This window comes from Capsella rubella, unplaced genomic scaffold (assembly GCF_000375325.1).
Source record: "Capsella rubella cultivar Monte Gargano unplaced genomic scaffold, Caprub1_0 scaffold_5, whole genome shotgun sequence".
Classification (NCBI taxonomy): domain Eukaryota; kingdom Viridiplantae; phylum Streptophyta; class Magnoliopsida; order Brassicales; family Brassicaceae; genus Capsella; species Capsella rubella.
Window position 1 is genome coordinate 10,019,610 of NW_006238919.1, and position 18,943 is coordinate 10,038,552.

The window sequence follows — 18,943 nt, forward strand, 5'->3', positions numbered from 1 at the left end:
AGCCAAGTAAATTCCATAGTTTCCATTTACAAAAATCAAATTGGATACATGTAATAGAATATTACCATTTTAACCTTCACCTTTTCTGAAATTTGCCGGCTTACCCACGCTTACCTTTCTATGAACCGTCATCGTAAACCAAAAACCCTTTCCTATCCCTAAAACCCGAGACCGAGAGTACTCATCTTCTGCTTAGGGTAGTCGAAGAAGGACGAAATCGAAGGAGGAGGAAAGAAGAAGATCGATTCGTTTATCAACGATGAGCTCTTTCAATGGAAACAGCAGCAACATCGACAACCTTCTAATCCAAACCCTTCTTGGACGTCTCCAAATTCGTCCCCCTAACTCCCATTTCCTCTCTCAATCCCTAGATGACCTCCTCTTCAAATCCGACGACAGCGAAGGCGATGATGATGGAGAAGGTCAGACCAGTCTCGACAGAGAAGAAGCTCGGCTTGAGAAAGAGCTAATCCGAGTCATCGTCTCCGGTCGAAGTGATTCTCTTAAGCCGAATTCAGGTCAAGCCGTGACAGTCAACGAACACCACATCTGCGTTGGGTATCACGAGGATGAGGAATCGGATTATCGTGTTTGGGAGTGGCATGGTCATATCATGTTGTTCGATGAAGAGAATGGATATACGCCTGAGTATATCTACGGGAATTACTTCGAGAGGTTGCCGGTGAAGCTCCCGAACCGCCGTGTAGAGAAGGAGAAGAAGGAGGTGAAAGAAGAGGAGGTCGAGAATTTGGGCCTGAGAGAGTTGATCGATGGTGGAGACGCTGCTCCTGGTAGGATTCTTCATAGGAACAACATCAACATCGGGTCCTCAAGGTTTGTTCTCTTATAACTCCTTTCAAACTTTTATCATTCTGTGTCATGTCAGTTCCTGAAAATTATGTTCAAGTCTTAGGATAATATGATAATTCCATATTCTGTTCGATTCTACAAGTTAGTAGTACATTTCGAGACTGCAATAACTTGTTCGTGATGTTGCTGATTTAGTTTTGGCGAATCTAAGTTTTGGGTTTGATACAGTCTACAAGTTTAGTGAGAAATGTAACGGTGACTCTTGTTCTTGGGATGGTTTAGTTGTCCATTGATCTAATGTTGGCTAATCAAAGTTTTGGGGCAGGTATAGAGTATGTATTCAGTGAGAAATATAACAATGGCTCATATGTTTTCGATGATTTTTGCAGTTTAACGACCTGCCCTTAATTCTGTTTTTGAAGTTTGATTAGCTCATGGTCAAGCCTTTAGTTTGCTTTTACAATTCCTGTTTCATTCCAAGACAATAATTGATAAAAAAGAATTTGGAAAATGATACAAAAGTAGTGAATTCAGCACTTGCTATTTTCTGGATGATGTTACTGGTTAGACCAATGTTTGGTTGTGGTCATTACATTTCTGTCTCAAATAACACACTGTCGTCAAATATGATCAATTAATTCTGCTCAGTTTCTTATTATAAATTTTGCAACCTCCTCTTCTTCACTGATTTTAATCTCTTTTTCCTTTTGTGGTTTGTAGATAATTGTTTCCCATATTTGATAAAACTGCATTTTCTTACAAAGCATGCTTTTTGTTTACTTCTATACCTTGCTTGCTTGGCCTTCGGTGCTGTTTTGGACACTCTATTTAGTTCACAATGCGACTAATGAGACTTGGTCGATTTGCAAATCTATTGATTTCATATATAGTCAGTGATTTTCATGCCAAGAAAACCCGATTAAGAATCTGTATATTCTTTTCTTACTGTGTCCACAAATATTAATGTACAACGTTCTTTTAATCTTCATATAATGTCCATAGATATTCGGATATCCATTTTACATTACCTGAATGAGAGTTCTAAAATGATGATCATTAAACTTGTGGTGTGATAATCTTCTCAATAGTATTTAGTGCTTGATCTTATTCTTGGTTTTTCATATTCAGTTCGCATACCCATTATCTTCCAAGTATCTGTTAGTTTACCCTCTTGTCTCACTTTAGATCCCAACTGTAACTTGTTTATCTTGCGTTTCCATGCTCAAAATGTTTAAATTGATCACTGAATTTATGTGGCTCATGTGAATTGGCAGGGTCTAAGTTCCTAAGAGCAGTGAGAGGTTACATTGTTCGGGAAGATTTCAGATGTGTGAACAACTCGCGACAACAAAACATAAGAATATTTCGGGTTCTGCGCCTTTCTATTTAAACCTGGAAATCCATTGGTGAAGCTGTTCTCTTTAAGAAGTTTCATCTGGAGTTGTTTCTGAACCACATTTACAGTACCTGCTAATGAACAGAGAAAAAAATTACAGGATCATGGTCATCGAACACGGAAGCTTTTAAGTTTTCACATGTTTGTTTATTTATGTTCTTTGCTTGATAAATCATATATTTTGCTCATATTTCTCCAATCCTGCTTATGCTTCTAAACATTCCTGAAATGAAATAACACACACCTTGGGATGTTCGTATTAGTACTTGCTTTAGAGTATATATAAACTTAATTCTCCTTAATGTTCATTTGTGACTTAATCATATATCGGTTAGTGTAGAGATTACTTTTACAGTAGATACATTTCGTTCTAATCTTGGCCATGGATCAAATAGCGTTAAAACAAAACTTTAAAGTTGGTCGATTACTCAATTTAACATGAGCATTAAGCGGCCAGTAAGGGACGTTTTCAATTATTTAAAAACACTAGAAAAGTATTTATTTCTACGTGTTAGTTTCAGCCAAAAAAACAAATAAAGTTACTGTATCCCTACTACTACACTTTCTTTTTTCTTTAAATACAAATATAAACACATGAGACCTACCTTGCCATAGAAGTTACTTCAAAAAGAAATCACCACTCCTTTGCTTTTATGAGAACTATGATCCGATCATAGTTCTCAATGGATAATATGACTTGCTTTTTGAGCACATGGACAATTATATACTGTTGATCCACGCATCCTTAGCTTAAATTAAATCGTCACATTTCAACTGTCAAAACTGAATCATGAATGATGACAAAAAAAAAAAAAAGAAAACTGAATCATGAATTTGAGAACAACATCATTAACATCTCTCTAGAATCTTAATCAAAAATTAAATTGTGTAAATATACAATGTACATGTAACTAGGGGAACAACAGTATGTAGTTCACTTGCCCGTGATGAATGGGTGAGCTAATGCCTGCGACACTGTAAGTCTCTTTTGAGGATCAAGCGTGAAAATCTTGTCCAGAAGATTCCTGAAATGAACTGACACCTTGGGATCTTCATCCTTATAACGTCGTTTAATTACTGAACCCAAATCATTTGGCTTTATGTTCACCATCATTCTCCTTATTGTCTTTCCAGTAACACTATCCTCCTCTGTAGCATAGAAGCACAAGTCCTGATCAAAGTGCTGATCGATAAATGCTCCCTTGCGAAGCATCTTTTTAGGGAAAGGACCTTTCAGTTCCATATGAAGGCGTAACATATCATTGTTTGTGGAGCCGGGAAACATAATTTTCCCGCTATAAAGCTCATACAGACAGCAACCAACTGACCACATATCTAATGGATGGTCGTAGGATAGTCCAAGAATGATTTCTGGAGCTCTGTAGAAGCGACTAGCAAGATATGGTGTAACCTGGTTTTCACCAGCAAACATTGCACTACCAAAGTCACAAAGCTTTAACATGTTCCTTCCCTCATTCACCAGTATGTTGGCAGGCTTTATATCGCAGTGAAGAACCCCACAGTTCTTGAGATGTTTAAGGGATGTGAATAGCTGCTTAGCGTACACTCTGATATCAGATAGTTGTAGACCAACGTTGACACCACTCTTCTTCACAATTTCACGGAGGTTCAGATGAAGAGACTCAAACACCAAGCAAAGGTGGTTCCTATACTTAAAAGATGAAAGAAGACGGACACAGTGGTGCTTATTCTCTGGGTCAGAGCCAGCTAGCTTGTTCAATATGCGAATCTCAGCCTTTCCGGCCTTATGCATTGTCTCATTGTTCCTTATAACTTTTATAGCCACTTCCTCAGGTCCAGATTCTGCAGCCTTTGTGTCTTTTGCCCGCACCACGGTAGAGAAGACACCTTTTCCATGAGTAGCCATGATTTCATATCTACCATCAAGAAGTTCACCAAGTTGATAACTGTAATAACCTTCTGCATCATCCCAATTATCATGGAGTCCACTCCTTACAAAAGGATGAAGGCCATTACCTTTCCGTGTACCAGGAGCTGGAGACTCCCCAAAGATATCATCACTGAACATGTCACTCTTTGGGCTGCCTCCCTCAAACCCTACGGAAGCTAATGTCTTATCTAAGTCTGAAATCACAAGCCGTGCACGTGGTTCCTCCTTAACTGCCGATGATAGCTTGGCGACTTCACCATCTACAGCATCAATACCCGTCCTAGCTGCAGAAGAAACAGGACCTAGAGTAGCACTTCCAAGAACATCTGCCACAGTAGAGGGCTCCTCCTCCAACTTTTTCTTACGTTTCTCCAATACGGATTGCGTTTTCCTCCTACTTTTCTCGATTATTTTCAGGTCTTCAGCTTCTTGATCAAAGCCCCAAACAAGATTTTCACCGTTATCGTCAACATCGACATCAGTTTTGGACCTTTCAACGTTTTCCCGAGTTTCTTCGATATTACCATCGCTAGGATTATGATCCTTTACAGAATCAAAGCTTCTTATCTTTAAGTCATCTTCAGCATGATCATGTCTTGAGATTCTTATCTCTAAGTCAAATTTTGCATCATGTCTTGGTTGCTTCTTCCGCACTTCTTTATAGCCATCATCGAGAATTTTAAGCTTGTCCCGATCACTCTCCAATTCTATCCTTCCTCTATCCCTATATTTTTCCCTCCGACTCTCTCTTTCATTCTCCCTCCCTGTCTCCCTACTAGTATGCCTGCATTTATCTCTACTCCTACTCCTACCTCTGTCTTTGTCTCTATATCTCTCTGCCATGATACCTCGGTCGTTGTCTCTATCCCTCTCCCTTCTGATATCTCTATCATTGCTTCCCAATCCCCTCTCTAACCTCTTCTTAGAAATCTCCCCTTCCTGAATATCAAGTTCACCACCGTTACCAACTATTGTATGATCCTCAAAATCCGTAGAAACATGCTCTTCATCGCCGTATTGAACATCCTCATCACGATGATGACTGTGCCGATGCTTGTGATCATGACGGTGATTGTGCCGCTTGGAAGATTGAATGACTTCGTCGGAAGACGAAGACGACCGACGATGTTTGCGGTGGTTTGATTCTACATGCTTATCGCTCACCATCAAATCGTCGGACAAGTGTTCACAAATCGCAAAGTTAGGGTTTAGGTTAGATTTTTCTCGCGCGCTCTGTATTCGTCACCGATTTATAATATTTTTAAACTCATAATGACACGAAAGAAAAGGCCCAGGCCCATCAAGAACAATCCTATCAAGGATAGAGCTGTAAAGAAATCATGTCCGTTCAGCTCAAACCTTACAGATGAAAGACACTTAACCGATCCGCGTGAAACTCAGTTAACCAATGAAAAGCCAGAACAAGCCTCTATATAAACAAATCTATTATCTCAGCAAACGAACCTTTTCATTGCTTAGTATTTTGTTTGATTTTACTCTTAAAAAAAAAAACTCAAATCCTCCCTAAAGTAAAGTCAACACCAATGGCTCCGAAGGCGGCAGAGAAGAAGCCAGCAGCAGAGAAAGCACCGGCGGAGAAGCGACCAAAGGCGGAGAAGAAGATAACGAAAGAAGGCGGAAGCGAGAAGAAGAAGAAGAAGGCGAAGAAGAGCATCGAGACGTACAAGATCTACATCTTCAAGGTCCTGAAGCAAGTCCATCCCGACATCGGAATCTCAGGGAAAGCGATGGGGATCATGAACAGTTTCATCAACGACATCTTCGAGAAACTCGCTCAGGAATCGTCGCGTTTGGCTAGGTACAACAAGAAGCCGACGATCACTTCCCGCGAAATCCAGACGGCGGTTAGGCTTGTGTTGCCCGGAGAGCTCGCCAAACACGCCGTCTCTGAAGGAACTAAGTCGGTTACCAAATTCACAAGCTCTTAATTAATCTCTCTCATTCGAATTGTTTAGGCTTTTATCTAGGAATATGACTATATATTTGGTGGTAAAGCAATAGCTTTGGAATTAATATTTGATTAGTGGCATATTATTATGGAACATATATCTTACGTTTATCTTATAATGACTTGACAATTGAGAATTTGAAGTTTGTGGTGGCTTTTAAACCAGTTTTTAAAGTCTTTGAATCGTTGTTCAACGTAGTAAACTGCTGCTGGCGTAAATAGTACTTCATGTAATACAGGAATGTAATACAATCTCAATCTAGCTTTAAAATGCTCTGGCGTGGCATGTCATTCCAGAGTCCCAGACGGATAACGCCCCATTTGGGCCTATTTCTAGGCCCATTTATTGTAAAGAATATTAAAAATATCAAGGCCCATGGATAAGAATAAGAAGAGTATTAAAAGACGTTAACATGTGTAAAGTTGTGATTCGCTCCTGGTTAGGTGGCCACGTATATGTCTCCCTTGTTTTGACCTTTCTTCGCATTCTATCTTAATATAAAAAAAAGCTTGTTCGATTTCTTCATTTCTTCTTTTTATCTATCCCGTCTTCTCAGATTCGCTTTTCGTTTGTCGTGATTTCTCGATTTGGATATGGTCGCTCTTCGATTCTTGTTCCAATGATCCGACTCTAGCTTTGTCGCCTGAGATCTCTGCAATCGGATTCGATTTATAGAAAGGGGTGTTTATATTTTGAATTTATATTATCTTTGGGAAATATAGGGTTTCGAAGAGCATAAGAGTTAAAAATGCGGGTGTCCTCTGAGATACTCCTCCTTTCTTTGGTTCCTGCGTTGACTTTTTATCATTCTGGTTTGAGTTCTAATCGTTTGAAACCTCTTCAGAAGAGTGATTGGCGTGGTAATCTTAGTTAAATAGTTTCTCCCTCTCTTCAATCTTCTTTCTCGGGTTTTTTTTTTTGCCTTTATAGATCTCTTTGATCTTTGTCGTCCCCGTCTGGTTCTCACCATTTCCCTAGCTCGGATTAAGCTAATCGAAAAAGAAGTAGCTTGAGATCTCTTTCTTAGTCAGTGGTTCCATCTTTCGGTGTTTTTTTTTTTTGACGTTTCGTGTGCTCGATTTGCGACGCAAGAGGTACTTTTTACTATCTCTTCTTGTTCTTGTGGGTTATCTTGGCTATTGTTCAAAATCATTTGATTATAAGATTATGTTGCTTATTGTAGTACTTTGAATATGTTTGTTGCAGTTGCGTTTGGATATGAGCTCTGTTTGTGGTGGGTTGGATTTCAAAGATGCAGAGTCTCACCTTGAGAGCAGCTCTGCTTCCAGTGCCAGTAAATGTTCTAATGGCGCAAAGCATGTCTCTTGTCCTGGATCTGATGATGCTCAAGAGTCTGATGGTGATGATAGTAGTGGTTTTATACACCAAAATGTGATTGAAGAAGCTAAAGACATTCCTGAGTCTTTGCCTCTCATTTCTTTGGATGATGAAACTGAAGACAGGAACCTTGCAACCGCATTGCAAGACATGTTCTCTGAGAGTGTAAGCTGACCCTATCTTACTCATTAGTTGTTCTTGTTTCTGTTCTATTGCCTTTGTTCCTGTTTTGCATACGGTGTCTTGTTGAAGTCTAAAAGTATTTTTTATACAGTATATTGTGGATGTGCAGTTTCTCTGAGTGATCAGATAAATGCTTGAACTTAGAAGTTCCTTCCTCATAGCTCTATGCTTGATATCATGGCTGTTTCCATCATATGTCGGTAGTTGCTTACAGCTTCTAGAGCCAACCCTTTAGTCTTTAGTGGTTGTTATACAAAAATGCCAAGGAGTTGCGTTACAAAGTATCCCTGGCCAATGCAAGGACGTACCTTATGGAAAATTCTCCAAAACCAATTTTATGATCCATGAAAGATTACAGATCCTCAGATTTTGGCTGTGTGTGATATATATCTCAATGGCTGTAGCTTATCAATATCTTTTTCAGTTTCTGATGTAAATAGTAGAGAAATGCTGTGTTTATGTTGGCTGCCTTCTGATTTTTGTATCTTGTAAACCAACAACAGATGAGTGTGGTTACTTTGATTCCTGCCATTAAAGGTGGTCGAGAGAAACATGGCAAGTCACTCAAGAAGCTGAGTGTGACATGGGCTGAAGATGTTTATGATCCTCCGCCCTCTATTGTCTCTCACACAAGAAGCAAGAAACAGCAACCGCAGAAATCAAAGAGCAAAGACAACCTGAAGAAGAATGGAAAGAAAGGTCAGAAGGGAAGCAGCAATTCCCGTGGCAGCAAAGACAAGAAGCAGACTTCTTCTCGCAGCAGCAAATACAATCGTGATAAATTTGATTGGACAACGCAAGTGTCTATTATAGCTGCATCTTCTTGAATCTGTGTGACACGACCAAGGCATTTGCGTCTTCCTTACTCTTTCGTCCGTCCTCTCTCTTTGGCCTTCGCTTGTTTATAAATAAAATATTTTGTGTGAAAACTTTCTAAGTTTCAGAAACGACTTTTGTTATTCGTACGGAATTGGTTTTGATTTTACACGAATTACCAACTATTGTGAAGCTGTTTCCTCTCCACCTACGTCTTCTTTTGTTTAGTAATACTGTATATAGCTGAAAATTTCGTAAATTATTTAAAACTTCTTAAAATTTGTTTAGTTTAGCACTAAAGCGCACATGATGCTGTGTCCATCAATTGCTTATGTAATAGTGCGTAGATTTCAACTCGCAAGTCTGATATCAGTTTGAGCGAAGCCATTGCTATACACAGTGATCAGAGGAACAACTTTAGTATTAAATATATGCTTACGACTTTATTATATTTGCTTCTTCTTTTCATTTCTTTCCTAGTTTCCTTTACAAAAATATCTCAGTAGGTCTGTAACCTCTCGTGTCAACCCTAAATTCTAATATCCTCTCTGTTAAGAGCTTGTACAAAAAGTAACAGAGGTACACAAGAAATGACCCTTCTGCAAAAAGAAAACAAGAGTGGGTTTTTCAAGGAGAGAGAAAGCAAATAAAGGAAAGATCCTAACTACCAAAATCCAGAAGAAGCTTCAAAAAAATCTTCCATGAAACATGATATCAGATGACCAAAGTTGTTTCCGAAAACGACGGTACTTTCTTCTCGAGCATTGATGTTCCCTTGAAGACTGTAAGCTGCACTTCTCTCTGGTACTTCTGTAACTGCAAACACAAACACCATTGTCAATCCCCTTTCAACTATTCTTGTAATCAGACTGCGCAACCGCTTAAAATTTGATCAAGTCAATAGATTCATCACGAAAAAAAATTGCCAGGAGAAATGTCCCAGGCCAAACTTCACGTACTTGATGTTCAGTCATCTTTGTGAAACCAAATTTTTTTATCCAGATTGACTCGGCTTCTTCAGCTGCTGGGAGAAGCAAGTTCTCAACATTCAGAGAGGCAAGAAGATTCTCAATGCAAGCAAACAGGCCTTGAAAGTAGCCCTAAAGAAACATTAAACAAAGTGAATTGTTTTTGTTACAAGTTATAAAAACAAGCAAATCACACAGTAAACAGACATGGGAAATACAAAAGTTTACCCTTCCTTGATACTCTCGGCTTGTAGCTACCATAGGAAGTTCTGCAACTTTCTGACCAAATATCCTAAGCAGTGCGGCAGAAACAACAAAGGAACTAACAATGCAGCAACAAACAAAAATTAGGATGATCGAAAGATGGTGAAAGAAACACAGAGAAAGAAAGATAAATGCATAAAGAACACCAAGCATACTTCACCATCAGGACCAAACAGTACATTCCTCCAAACTCCTGGCCTGATATGTTTCTCCTGCAAGCATGTTGGAAGAATTACCAAGATGATTAATAACTATAAACATATGAATGAACAAGGTACTCGGATCAGAGTTTACAACAGTACAACTTACCCATAGACCATTACAGGAATGAGATCACGACCAGACTTTGCCACAATGGGATCAAAACACTCCTGAAAAGTAAACTCGCTATACATTAGTTAATAAAATAAATTTACAAGCCAGATAATAGTAGAAATTATTTGAGCACATTTATAAGTCTCGGCATACCCTGAAAATAGCCGCTGCTCGTGAAAGTAAGGGTAGATGCTCTGGGTATCGACTTTTTCCTCTAAGCATCCTCCATTCCACAATGTCTCCGTTGTCAATATATATTCCTTTTTCTCTGTATTTTCTGCTTATAGTGTCTAACAGAAGTGTGGGAATTGTTTGTTGCCCACATGAAGCAGAGTTTTGAAGAACTTGGTGAATCCTGCTGCAGTCACTACAGCAGAACCATTTATCTTGGGGGATCCCCTACAGTATTCAGGAAAGAAGTTGAGAGAGGTTCAATGAACTTTCGTGAACCCAGACCACCAATATTACATGACTTACTTTCAAATCACAAAGCTCGTTTTCCCTGAGACAACCGACGTGGTACTCTTTCTCACACTTCAAAAGAAAGGAGGAAAAACGACCATTAGACAAGATAGACGTGGTTATAGGAAATCTTGAATAAGAAACCAGAAACAACAATATCAACCTGGTCACAGAGAATAACTGTCCTATCATCAAATTTCCCAACGCTAAAATCATGTGACCTATCAGAAATGGGCGAGAACGAATCAGCAGAGTGGAGAACACTTATATGCGGACTAAAACTAAAAGTATGTATACAACCAACCTACAGAACACGCAACCACCAATTTCACTTTCTGGTGCTTTAACAACTCTTGTTAGTCTTATAACTATGGGTTTTAAATTAGGATCAGTAGCAGTGGCCGTTTTGCAAGAGATAGTTCCATCATTGCAGCTTGAACAGTACCAAGTCCCTTCAGGCATTGATTGAAATTTCAAGCATACTGCATATGAAAAGGGTCACAAATTATTAGAACCGCTGAACAACCCTAGAGCTGATACCAAAACAATGCTGATTTTGCAAACCATCTTTAAATTATTTTAGAACTGAAACGGAAAGAAGCTTATATGAGTAATTCCTTTTTCATTATGCTTGAGAAATTTTGTCAAGAAATATGTGCTTAAGGATTAAGTTGTGGATTCGCCATAGTAGAATGATGAACAAGCAAGTCTACTATCCTTTAGCAGTAACAGATACCCACCTGTATGAAATGCTTGAGGGCATCCAGCACATAGTAGCAAATCTCCACCATCGCCACAAACAGAACACATGTCATCGTTGTCACCAGTTGTAATGACATGGCCCCCACCCGCCAATGACATAGCTATATCATGCAATGACAATCCCGAAGATATGAGGATATGACGATAACTGCAACAGAATCAGAAACTTCAGATGTCTTACAAAATTAGTTCAATTACACATCGCTACTAGATAACTTACGGTTGCCGTCTACCAGCCATTCCAGCATGTGCTTCGAATTGTGAAGGACTAATCTGTTATTAAGAAAAACGCTACACATCTATCATTATACTTGAAATAATAATGAGTATAAGGGCCAATCTACGTAGTCACTGCATCTAGCATGTTACCTCTGCGTCGCAGCAGCTACATACAATACCACTTCCTTGTTTGTAACCCTGCAGTAGTTTCTGCGAGAAAAACTAGTGTCAGCAAAACCAGTCAAACATAAATTTGCAAAAAGAATACACAGAATTATTCAATTAAGCCCACAATAACAGACCTCCGATTTCACATAGTAGGCCAATTCAGTCCCATCCGGAAGCCCACTAGGCAAAAACAGCAACCGGTGTAAATCATTGTCCCTACAAAGATATGATTGCAATTTGCTGTCATCACCTGTTGATCGCATTTAGAGAATAAATGTGAACAAGGATAGCTAAATAATGAAGTTCACAAAAGAAATACGAACCTCTTCCATTTACCGCCTCCAGAAACTTTCTTATGGCAACCAATACCAAACATATGAGAGGTACGCCTACAGTATTAACGACCAGGTAAAGTTTTCTATGTTCCGTAACGAATTGTCAATAAGTAATACTCGAGTAATCAATAACTAAGCAAGAAAAATTGAGGACCGTACTTCTTTTCTTTTGGCTTATGTTCATGTCGGGTGTCCTTTGTACAGATTTCCCCACTAAAATAATTGTTCTCTGGTAAACATGGAGTAGAGCTTTGACTTTCATCAAGAGACCAACCAGAACCAGGATAACTGCAACTTTCACAATGTAAGTTTAGGGCATTTTAAACTTCTTATAGAAATAAACAACTAAACAACAAAGGATCCAAGTGTCACTGATCATCTGCAACTACAAATCTTTGGAATTAAAGATCAAGTAATAACACAAGTAGGGGGGTCAAAGTACCTGACAAGGGATTGAAACGAATCATCCATTATATGGTTGCTAACATCTTCAGCCATGTTATTATCCTGCTGGAAACTTTCTGAAGATCAGAATAGCAAGTCAGCTATGTCTATCATAAAGTAAAAGAATACACAGGAAAATTCAGGGAAAGCACTTTCAACATGGTGGGAGATTCCCAAGCAAAGAATGAAAACTAAATCCAGCAGGCAAATAAGATACCTTTCCAAACCTGAAAGCTCTCCTCGTTCAGAGCAGAACCAGCCACATTCCTTATCTTTTCCTCGAGAACATCAAACGGAGCATTCTTCAGCTCTTGAATTATGTTATAAACTGACATTCCGTTCTCCAAGTAGATGTGCTTGTTAGAGTGTTTCTTTTTCCCACCAGCATGCCGCTCGAACTCATGAGCACCTAGAACCTTCCCACAAAACAAATATGACATAGTTAAAGCCTGTGAAATTCCACCTAGTACAAACACATAAGAAAACGATGAAGAATCATGAAGAACAAACTTACTTTTGAGAAATCGCACACAGTACAGCCACACAAATACCCACCCGAGTAGATTATCCCTTGAAGTTGTCTCTAATGACCATTAAAAGTAATATAAGAAATTGAGAACATATATCACCTACATATTGTCATAACAAAATGAGAATATCCAACCCAAATCACGATAAACAGACAAAGAAAACAATGAACTTACCGGAGGTGAGGTTGAAAAGTACTTCACCCGAGCACCATCGAGAATACCAGTCAATAATAGATTCTTAACATTAGATGTGAAGTTGGTAGAGACTATCTTCTTCTTCGAAGGTTTCACACTCACACCTAAAGTTGAAGGAGCACTCTCCCAAGTATGCCCCTTTATCATGGGTAAATCACATAAATCATCATTTCGTTTACTGAGCTTAAACGTGATTCTCGTGATCCCAGTTGTGCTAAGATGCTTTGGAATCTCCCTTACGAAACAAGACGGTACATCATCACTCGATTGCGAGCTATCTGCTAGCGATGCGCTATATTCACTGTGCTTCTCGTCGTCGCTTACAGAGTCATCCGAACCAGAATGACTGCCCGAACAAGACCCAACGCGACCATCTGAACTCGATTTAGCCGGATTACTAGTGATATCGCGAAAAGTAGAGACAATATCAACCGGAGACAGGACTGGGTTAGATATTTCCGACCTAATGTCATCGTTTGAAGCTTCCTTCGATTGTCTCTTGTTAGAATAAAGCTCTCCTCCTTGTATAGTATCTTCTTCAAAACACATACGGTCTCTCTTCAATTCCTTCTTCATTTCTGAACTCTCTTCCACCAAATCTCCTTCCTTTAGCAATTCCAAGCAAAGTTCTCCTTCTCCCATTGTAAAATTGCTCAATCTCACACAATGGTATTCAAAAAATTTATCCCTTGTACTGAGTAACTGACGTAGTGCAGGTCCAAAATCCAAATCGGAGAAGACACTGTCTGCTGATTTGGGTGTTTTTTGTTTTTTTTCTTTTTCGGAAATCCGAAAAACAATTGGAGAAACGTATGGATTTGAGTAGTAACCTTATTCACATCTTCAAATCAAAATATTCACATCGGTTCTCGTACGAACAAAACGGGGGAACCCCTAAGCTCGACCATAATCGAGAGTTGGGAAGAAGGAATCGTCGATCTAAGATCTGTAGAAACGGATTAGAAAAGTCGATTTGGAAACAAAACCGAAGGTAAGAGAAGACGATTTAGGGTTAGGGTTTGGGAAGTGAGATAAGAAGAGAGGGAAAAAAAGAAAAGAAAAGAGAGAGAACGTGTAACGCGGCAACGAACCAGAACGAAAGCTTTTATTAGCGCTCCTTTATTTTATTTTTAACTTTAAAAAATGAGAGAGAAACATAGAGAAGGTGACAACTGACAACAATATTTAGAGTTGCATTATAAAAATGGTAATAAGAAAATAATTAATTATCCTAATACTCAAAATATTTAATACTACCAAAAATATATATATATATATATATATATATATATATTTAAATACACTTACATTGACACCTAATAGTGCTAATACGAGACAAGACAATAAAGGTTCGAAGATCTATATACGAGAGTAATATTACAGATTTTTAAAAATATCTACAATTGGTGACATAACTGAAATTTTATTTAGCGGGAGAACTGGAACGTATATATAACAAAAGATCTCATCTCAATGGAAATAATTGCACTAACTTATTCATGTTGAAGTTTCAATTATTGCATATGGGAGATGGGACTTGATTTAGTATTATATAGCTTTAAAAAGCCAATATGTACAAGTTTTTTTTTTTTTGTAGATGAATGTGTTATGGTTTGTATTTGAAGGTAATTTTTTCCTTGGTTTCCTTTTGATATTGAACTCTTTCTGACAAAAGAAGAAGATAATGCATACACAGAAAGGAGAATCCCCTCAAGGCGAGTAGAGATAGGACTTTAAATGTTACAAGATAATGAGTGTTTGAGTTACAGAACTTCCAAGATATACCAATCAAAGATGTTACAAGATGTAAAGAAAAGAGATTAGACCTAAGAAGAAGTATTAATAAAGCCATACCTAATAGAACAATTCCATATCCATAAAGCTTAAGCTTAGCTTTTTAAGACATCAATGATAACAATAGTGAGAGTTGTCCCTAATAATTCAACGCCTACAATGATAACAATAGTGAGAGTTGTCCTTAGCTGGTGTTCCACAGTTGTAGCAAAAACCCAATCCACACCTGCATCGAGTACTTAACCAGATTCAACACTTTTTTTTTTTGTTTTAAAACTTTTATATGACAGACAAGAAGAAGAAGAAGAGACAGTACCTGCACTTCATGTATAAGCAACCTTGAGACTTTTCAATGTAGAATTTGCAAGATGGACATCTTTTCCATTTCTTATTCTTGGCCATCTTCGCGAGCAATATATCATCTCTTCCTCTTTCGTTCTCCTCTAGCTTCTGAAACTCCTCGCAAGTTATCTCCGGGTGCCACTTAGTCCCACACTCCACACACACCATCCTATGGCAATGAGGACACTCTGCATCCTTCATGTTCTTTTCACTCTCTTCCAAGAAGAGCAAAGCAGAGCAATCCTTGTACGGACAGTAGATTCTCTTCGAACGCATCACCACTGCCTCACACAGAGCATCTCCCCACCGATCAAAAACCTCTCTTGGCAGGATCTGACGACAATGATCTGGCTCGAGCCGACCGGTGCAACCAGAGACAGGACACTCGATCGAGAGGACGTTGTCTTGTAACCTGGCGGCTATGTATTTCGAGACGCAGTCGCTGCAGTAGAAGTGAGAGCATCCACTGATTCGAAACGTCTCAATTATGGATTTTGATTCAACACATATCTCGCAGTCGAAGGTCGCCGTCGTCGCTGAAGCCGAAGACTGTCCCTTTTCTACGAATTTGGCGAAGGTTGGTGGTGGGAAACAGAGGATTCTGATATCATCATCGTCGTCGTCGTCGTACTGATCAAGATCTATGTAAATTGGAGATTCTGATTTGACTGGGGTGTGAGGAGAGCTGACCCAGAGACGTTGAAGTTTGCGATCACGGTCGTAATTCTCAACTGAAATGGCGTCACGCTTGGTGGAACCACGAGTCGAGAGAGGTGCGGAGAAGATGAAACAATCGGAATTGTCGCCGTCATCGTTTACATCTCCGGGAAGATCGACGATCACTGCATTGACTGACTGTGTCGCCATCTCAAAATGACGATTCCAATTCGGGTTCGTCAACAATCAAAATTAGGGTTTACGAATCACTCAATTCACACTTCTACTTTTTACTTTGCATTTTGGATGATCAGTCTCATCAATCACAATCATCCTAAATCGATTTTTTAATAATTTATTCGGTTCATGTATGGACCCGGTTCGACCGCCGGTTATTAAACATTCCAAATCCTTAAACCCCCTTTAGTTTTGCTTCACTCTCATCATCTTCTCTGGAAACTGGAACAATGGCTTTCTCTTCCTGTCTCAAATTCTATCCATTTTCAATTTCTCAAGCCGTAACCCTAACTCACCAATCCTTCTCTCTCAAGCTAACTCCTCCTTCTTCTACTATCTCCTTCGCTTCTCCTCACTCTGCAGCTCTCTCCTCTCCTGATGTCAAGCTTCTCGACTCACTCCGTAGCCAGCCTGATGATTCCGCCGCGCTTCGTCTTTTTAAATTGGCCTCTAAGCAGCCTAATTTCGCACCTGAACCTGCTCTCTACGAGGAGATTCTCCACCGGCTAGGCCGGTCTGGTTCGTTTGATGACATGAGGGAAATTCTCGGGGATATGAAGAGCTCGGGATGCGAAATGGGTACTTCTCCTTTCTTGATTTTAATCGAGAACTATGCTCAATTTGAGTTGTACGATGAGATTTTAGGTGTTGTTCATTTGATGATTGACGATTTCGGATTGAAACCCGATACGCATTTTTATAACCGGATGCTGAATCTTCTCGTTGATGGGAATAATCTGAAGCTTGTGGAGATTGCTCACGCGGAGATGAGTGTCTGGGGGATTAAACCAGATGTATCGACGTTTAATGTTTTGATTAAAGCTTTGTGTAGAGCTCATCAGCTTAGACCTGCGATTTTGATGTTGGAGGATATGCCTAGTTATGGTCTTGTTCCTGATGAGAAGACATTTACAACGATTATGCAAGGGTACATTGAAGAAGGAGACTTGGATGGGGCTTTGAGAATTAGGGAACAGATGGTTGAGTTTGGGTGTTCATGGTCTAATGTCAGTGTTAATGTTATTGTCAATGGTTTCTGCAAGGAAGGGAGAGTTGAAGACGCTCTCAACTTCATTCAGGAGATGTCGAATCAAGGCGGGTTTTTCCCAGATCAGTATACGTTTAACACGTTAGTTAATGGTTTGTGTAAAGCAGGCCATGTGAAGCATGCTATTGAGATTATGGATGTGATGCTTCAAGAAGGGTATGATCCAGATGTGTACACTTATAACTCGGTGATCTCGGGCTTGTGTAAACTTGGAGAGGTGAAGGAAGCAGTTGAGGTTCTTGATCAGATGATCACTAGAGATTGTTCTCCAAACACGGTCACTTACAACACTTTGATCAGCACATTGTGCAAGGAGAATCAGGTCGAGGAAGCTACGGAGCTTGCCCGCGTTCTCACCAGCAAAGGGATTCTCCCTGACGTTTGTACATTTAACTCGCTGATCCAAGGTTTGTGTTTGACTAGGAATCACCGGGTTGCGATGGAGTTGTTTGATGAGATGAGGAGCAAAGGATGTGAGCCCGACGAGTTCACATACAATATGCTGATCGATAGTTTATGTTCCAAAGGGAAGCTAGATGAAGCTCTAGACATGCTTAAACAGATGGAATCAAGTGGCTGTGCACGTAGCGTCATAACTTACAACACTTTGATTGATGGGTTTTGTAAAGCAAACAAGATAAGAGAAGCCGAGGAGATATTCGATGAGATGGAAGTGCATGGGGTTTCAAGAAACTCTGTTACATACAACACACTCATCGATGGGCTATGTAAAAGTAGGCGAGTAGAAGACGCAGCTCAGCTCATGGATCAAATGATAATGGAAGGACAGAAACCTGACAAGTTCACATACAACTCACTTTTAACACATTTCTGCAGAGGAGGTGACATAAAGAAAGCTGCAGATATCGTGCAAACCATGACCTCAAACGGATGCGAACCAGACATTGTTACCTATGGAACCTTGATAAGCGGTTTGTGTAAAGCTGGTAGAGTTGAAGTTGCAAGTAAGCTTTTGAGGTCGATTCAGATGAAAGGGATTGCATTGACACCTCATGCTTATAACCCGGTGATTCAAGCTCTGTTTAGAAAGAGGAAAACAACGGAAGCTATAAATTTGTTTAGAGAAATGCTTGAACAGAATGAAGCTGCACCTGATGCAGTCTCTTACAGAATCGTTTTCCGTGGGCTATGTAATGGAGGTGGACCGATTCGTGAAGCAGTGGACTTTCTTGTTGAGCTGTTAGAAAAAGGGTTTGTGCCTGAGTTTTCTTCTTTGTACATGTTGGCTGAAGGTCTTCTAACTTTGTCAATGGAGGAGACACTGGTCAAGTTAGTTAACATGGTGATGCAGAAAGCGAGATTCTCGGAGGAAGAAGTTTCAATGGTGAAAGGTTTGCTTAAAATCAGGAAATTTCAGGATGCTTTGGCCACTCTTGGTGGCGTATTGGACAGTCGCCAGCCAAGGAGAACCTTCCGGTCAAGATGATACTTTGGAAAGAAATTCACACTTCCAAATTCGTAGACATATGTATGTTGTTCTGAATATGATTTCCTATAAAATTTTGGAGTAATTCATTAATATAATCTTAGGATTTCTTCCCCCTCTCCAACTCACTGCGGTTTTACCGACAAATATATATATTGAGGTGTATTTTATGTTTGGTCTTTGCTGGTCAGTCCACTATATATATTTGCTCAATAACCATCCTAGGTAGTAATTTCAACCATAAGCGTCATGTCCTCAACAACCCACATATAAATGTTTTATTGTTTGGTCTGTGGGATACAAACTAAACAGCATCTGAATTCTCAAATGC

General features: G+C 39.4%; 7 protein-coding genes across 10 annotated transcripts; 4 read left to right on the forward strand and 3 right to left on the reverse strand.

Annotated features, from left to right (window-relative positions):
• The first annotated feature begins 153 nt into the window (after positions 1-153).
• Positions 154-2,468, forward strand: LOC17885362. The gene is made up of 2 exons (XM_006291822.2): positions 154-834; positions 2,085-2,468. Exons 1-2 carry the CDS (start codon positions 260-262, stop codon positions 2,089-2,091), a joined length of 582 nt encoding a protein of 193 aa, XP_006291884.1. The 5' UTR covers positions 154-259; the 3' UTR covers positions 2,092-2,468.
• A 672-nt stretch (positions 2,469-3,140) lies between these two features.
• LOC17887477 (serine/threonine-protein kinase prp4) lies at positions 3,141-5,285 on the reverse strand. Of its 2 annotated transcripts, XM_023783426.1 has the most exons (2): positions 4,967-5,285; positions 3,141-4,930 (listed from the first exon to the last, which is right to left on the reverse strand). In XM_023783426.1, the coding sequence occupies exons 1-2, from the start codon at positions 5,283-5,285 to the stop codon at positions 3,141-3,143; spliced, it is 2,109 nt and encodes a 702-aa protein (XP_023639194.1). The 2 variants fall into 2 exon arrangements, with proteins under 2 accessions (XP_023639194.1, XP_006290661.1); XM_006290599.1 differs by having other exon boundaries at positions 3,141-5,285.
• Positions 5,286-5,590: 305 nt separating this feature from the next.
• Positions 5,591-6,230, forward strand: LOC17885135 (histone H2B.8). The gene has a single exon (XM_006291972.2). The coding sequence runs from the start codon at positions 5,663-5,665 to the stop codon at positions 6,065-6,067; it is 405 nt and encodes a 134-aa protein (XP_006292034.1). The 5' UTR covers positions 5,591-5,662; the 3' UTR covers positions 6,068-6,230.
• Positions 6,231-6,598: 368 nt separating this feature from the next.
• Positions 6,599-8,632, forward strand: LOC17885784. Its single transcript, XM_006291807.2, has 3 exons — positions 6,599-7,182; positions 7,295-7,591; positions 8,113-8,632. The coding sequence occupies exons 2-3, from the start codon at positions 7,307-7,309 to the stop codon at positions 8,434-8,436; spliced, it is 609 nt and encodes a 202-aa protein (XP_006291869.1). The 5' UTR covers positions 6,599-7,182; positions 7,295-7,306; the 3' UTR covers positions 8,437-8,632.
• A 198-nt stretch (positions 8,633-8,830) lies between these two features.
• On the reverse strand, positions 8,831-14,152 carry LOC17887247 (increased DNA methylation 1). Of its 3 annotated transcripts, none has more exons than XM_006293182.2 (19): positions 13,067-14,152; positions 12,877-12,945; positions 12,580-12,778; positions 12,361-12,439; positions 12,078-12,206; positions 11,907-11,972; positions 11,718-11,799; positions 11,566-11,625; positions 11,417-11,469; positions 11,175-11,344; positions 10,739-10,916; positions 10,598-10,655; positions 10,450-10,506; positions 10,126-10,371; positions 9,967-10,028; positions 9,813-9,869; positions 9,622-9,715; positions 9,385-9,525; positions 8,831-9,241 (listed from the first exon to the last, which is right to left on the reverse strand). In XM_006293182.2, the coding sequence occupies exons 1-19, from the start codon at positions 13,727-13,729 to the stop codon at positions 9,140-9,142; spliced, it is 2,565 nt and encodes an 854-aa protein (XP_006293244.1). In that variant the 5' UTR covers positions 13,730-14,152; the 3' UTR covers positions 8,831-9,139. The 3 variants fall into 3 exon arrangements, 2 of the variants coding, with proteins under 2 accessions (XP_006293244.1, XP_023638632.1); XM_023782864.1 differs by having other exon boundaries at positions 12,580-12,771; positions 13,067-13,074; XR_002833949.1 differs by lacking the exon at positions 8,831-9,241 and having other exon boundaries at positions 9,427-9,525; positions 9,818-9,869.
• Positions 14,153-14,776: 624 nt separating this feature from the next.
• On the reverse strand, positions 14,777-16,176 carry LOC17885241 (ATP-dependent RNA helicase DEAH12, chloroplastic). The gene is made up of 2 exons (XM_006292305.2): positions 15,198-16,176; positions 14,777-15,107 (listed from the first exon to the last, which is right to left on the reverse strand). Exons 1-2 carry the CDS (start codon positions 16,088-16,090, stop codon positions 15,029-15,031), a joined length of 972 nt encoding a protein of 323 aa, XP_006292367.1. The 5' UTR covers positions 16,091-16,176; the 3' UTR covers positions 14,777-15,028.
• An 82-nt stretch (positions 16,177-16,258) lies between these two features.
• Positions 16,259-18,740, forward strand: LOC17885452 (pentatricopeptide repeat-containing protein At3g53700, chloroplastic). The gene has a single exon (XM_006292793.2). The coding sequence runs from the start codon at positions 16,348-16,350 to the stop codon at positions 18,610-18,612; it is 2,265 nt and encodes a 754-aa protein (XP_006292855.1). The 5' UTR covers positions 16,259-16,347; the 3' UTR covers positions 18,613-18,740.
• The last annotated feature ends 203 nt before the right edge of the window (positions 18,741-18,943 follow it).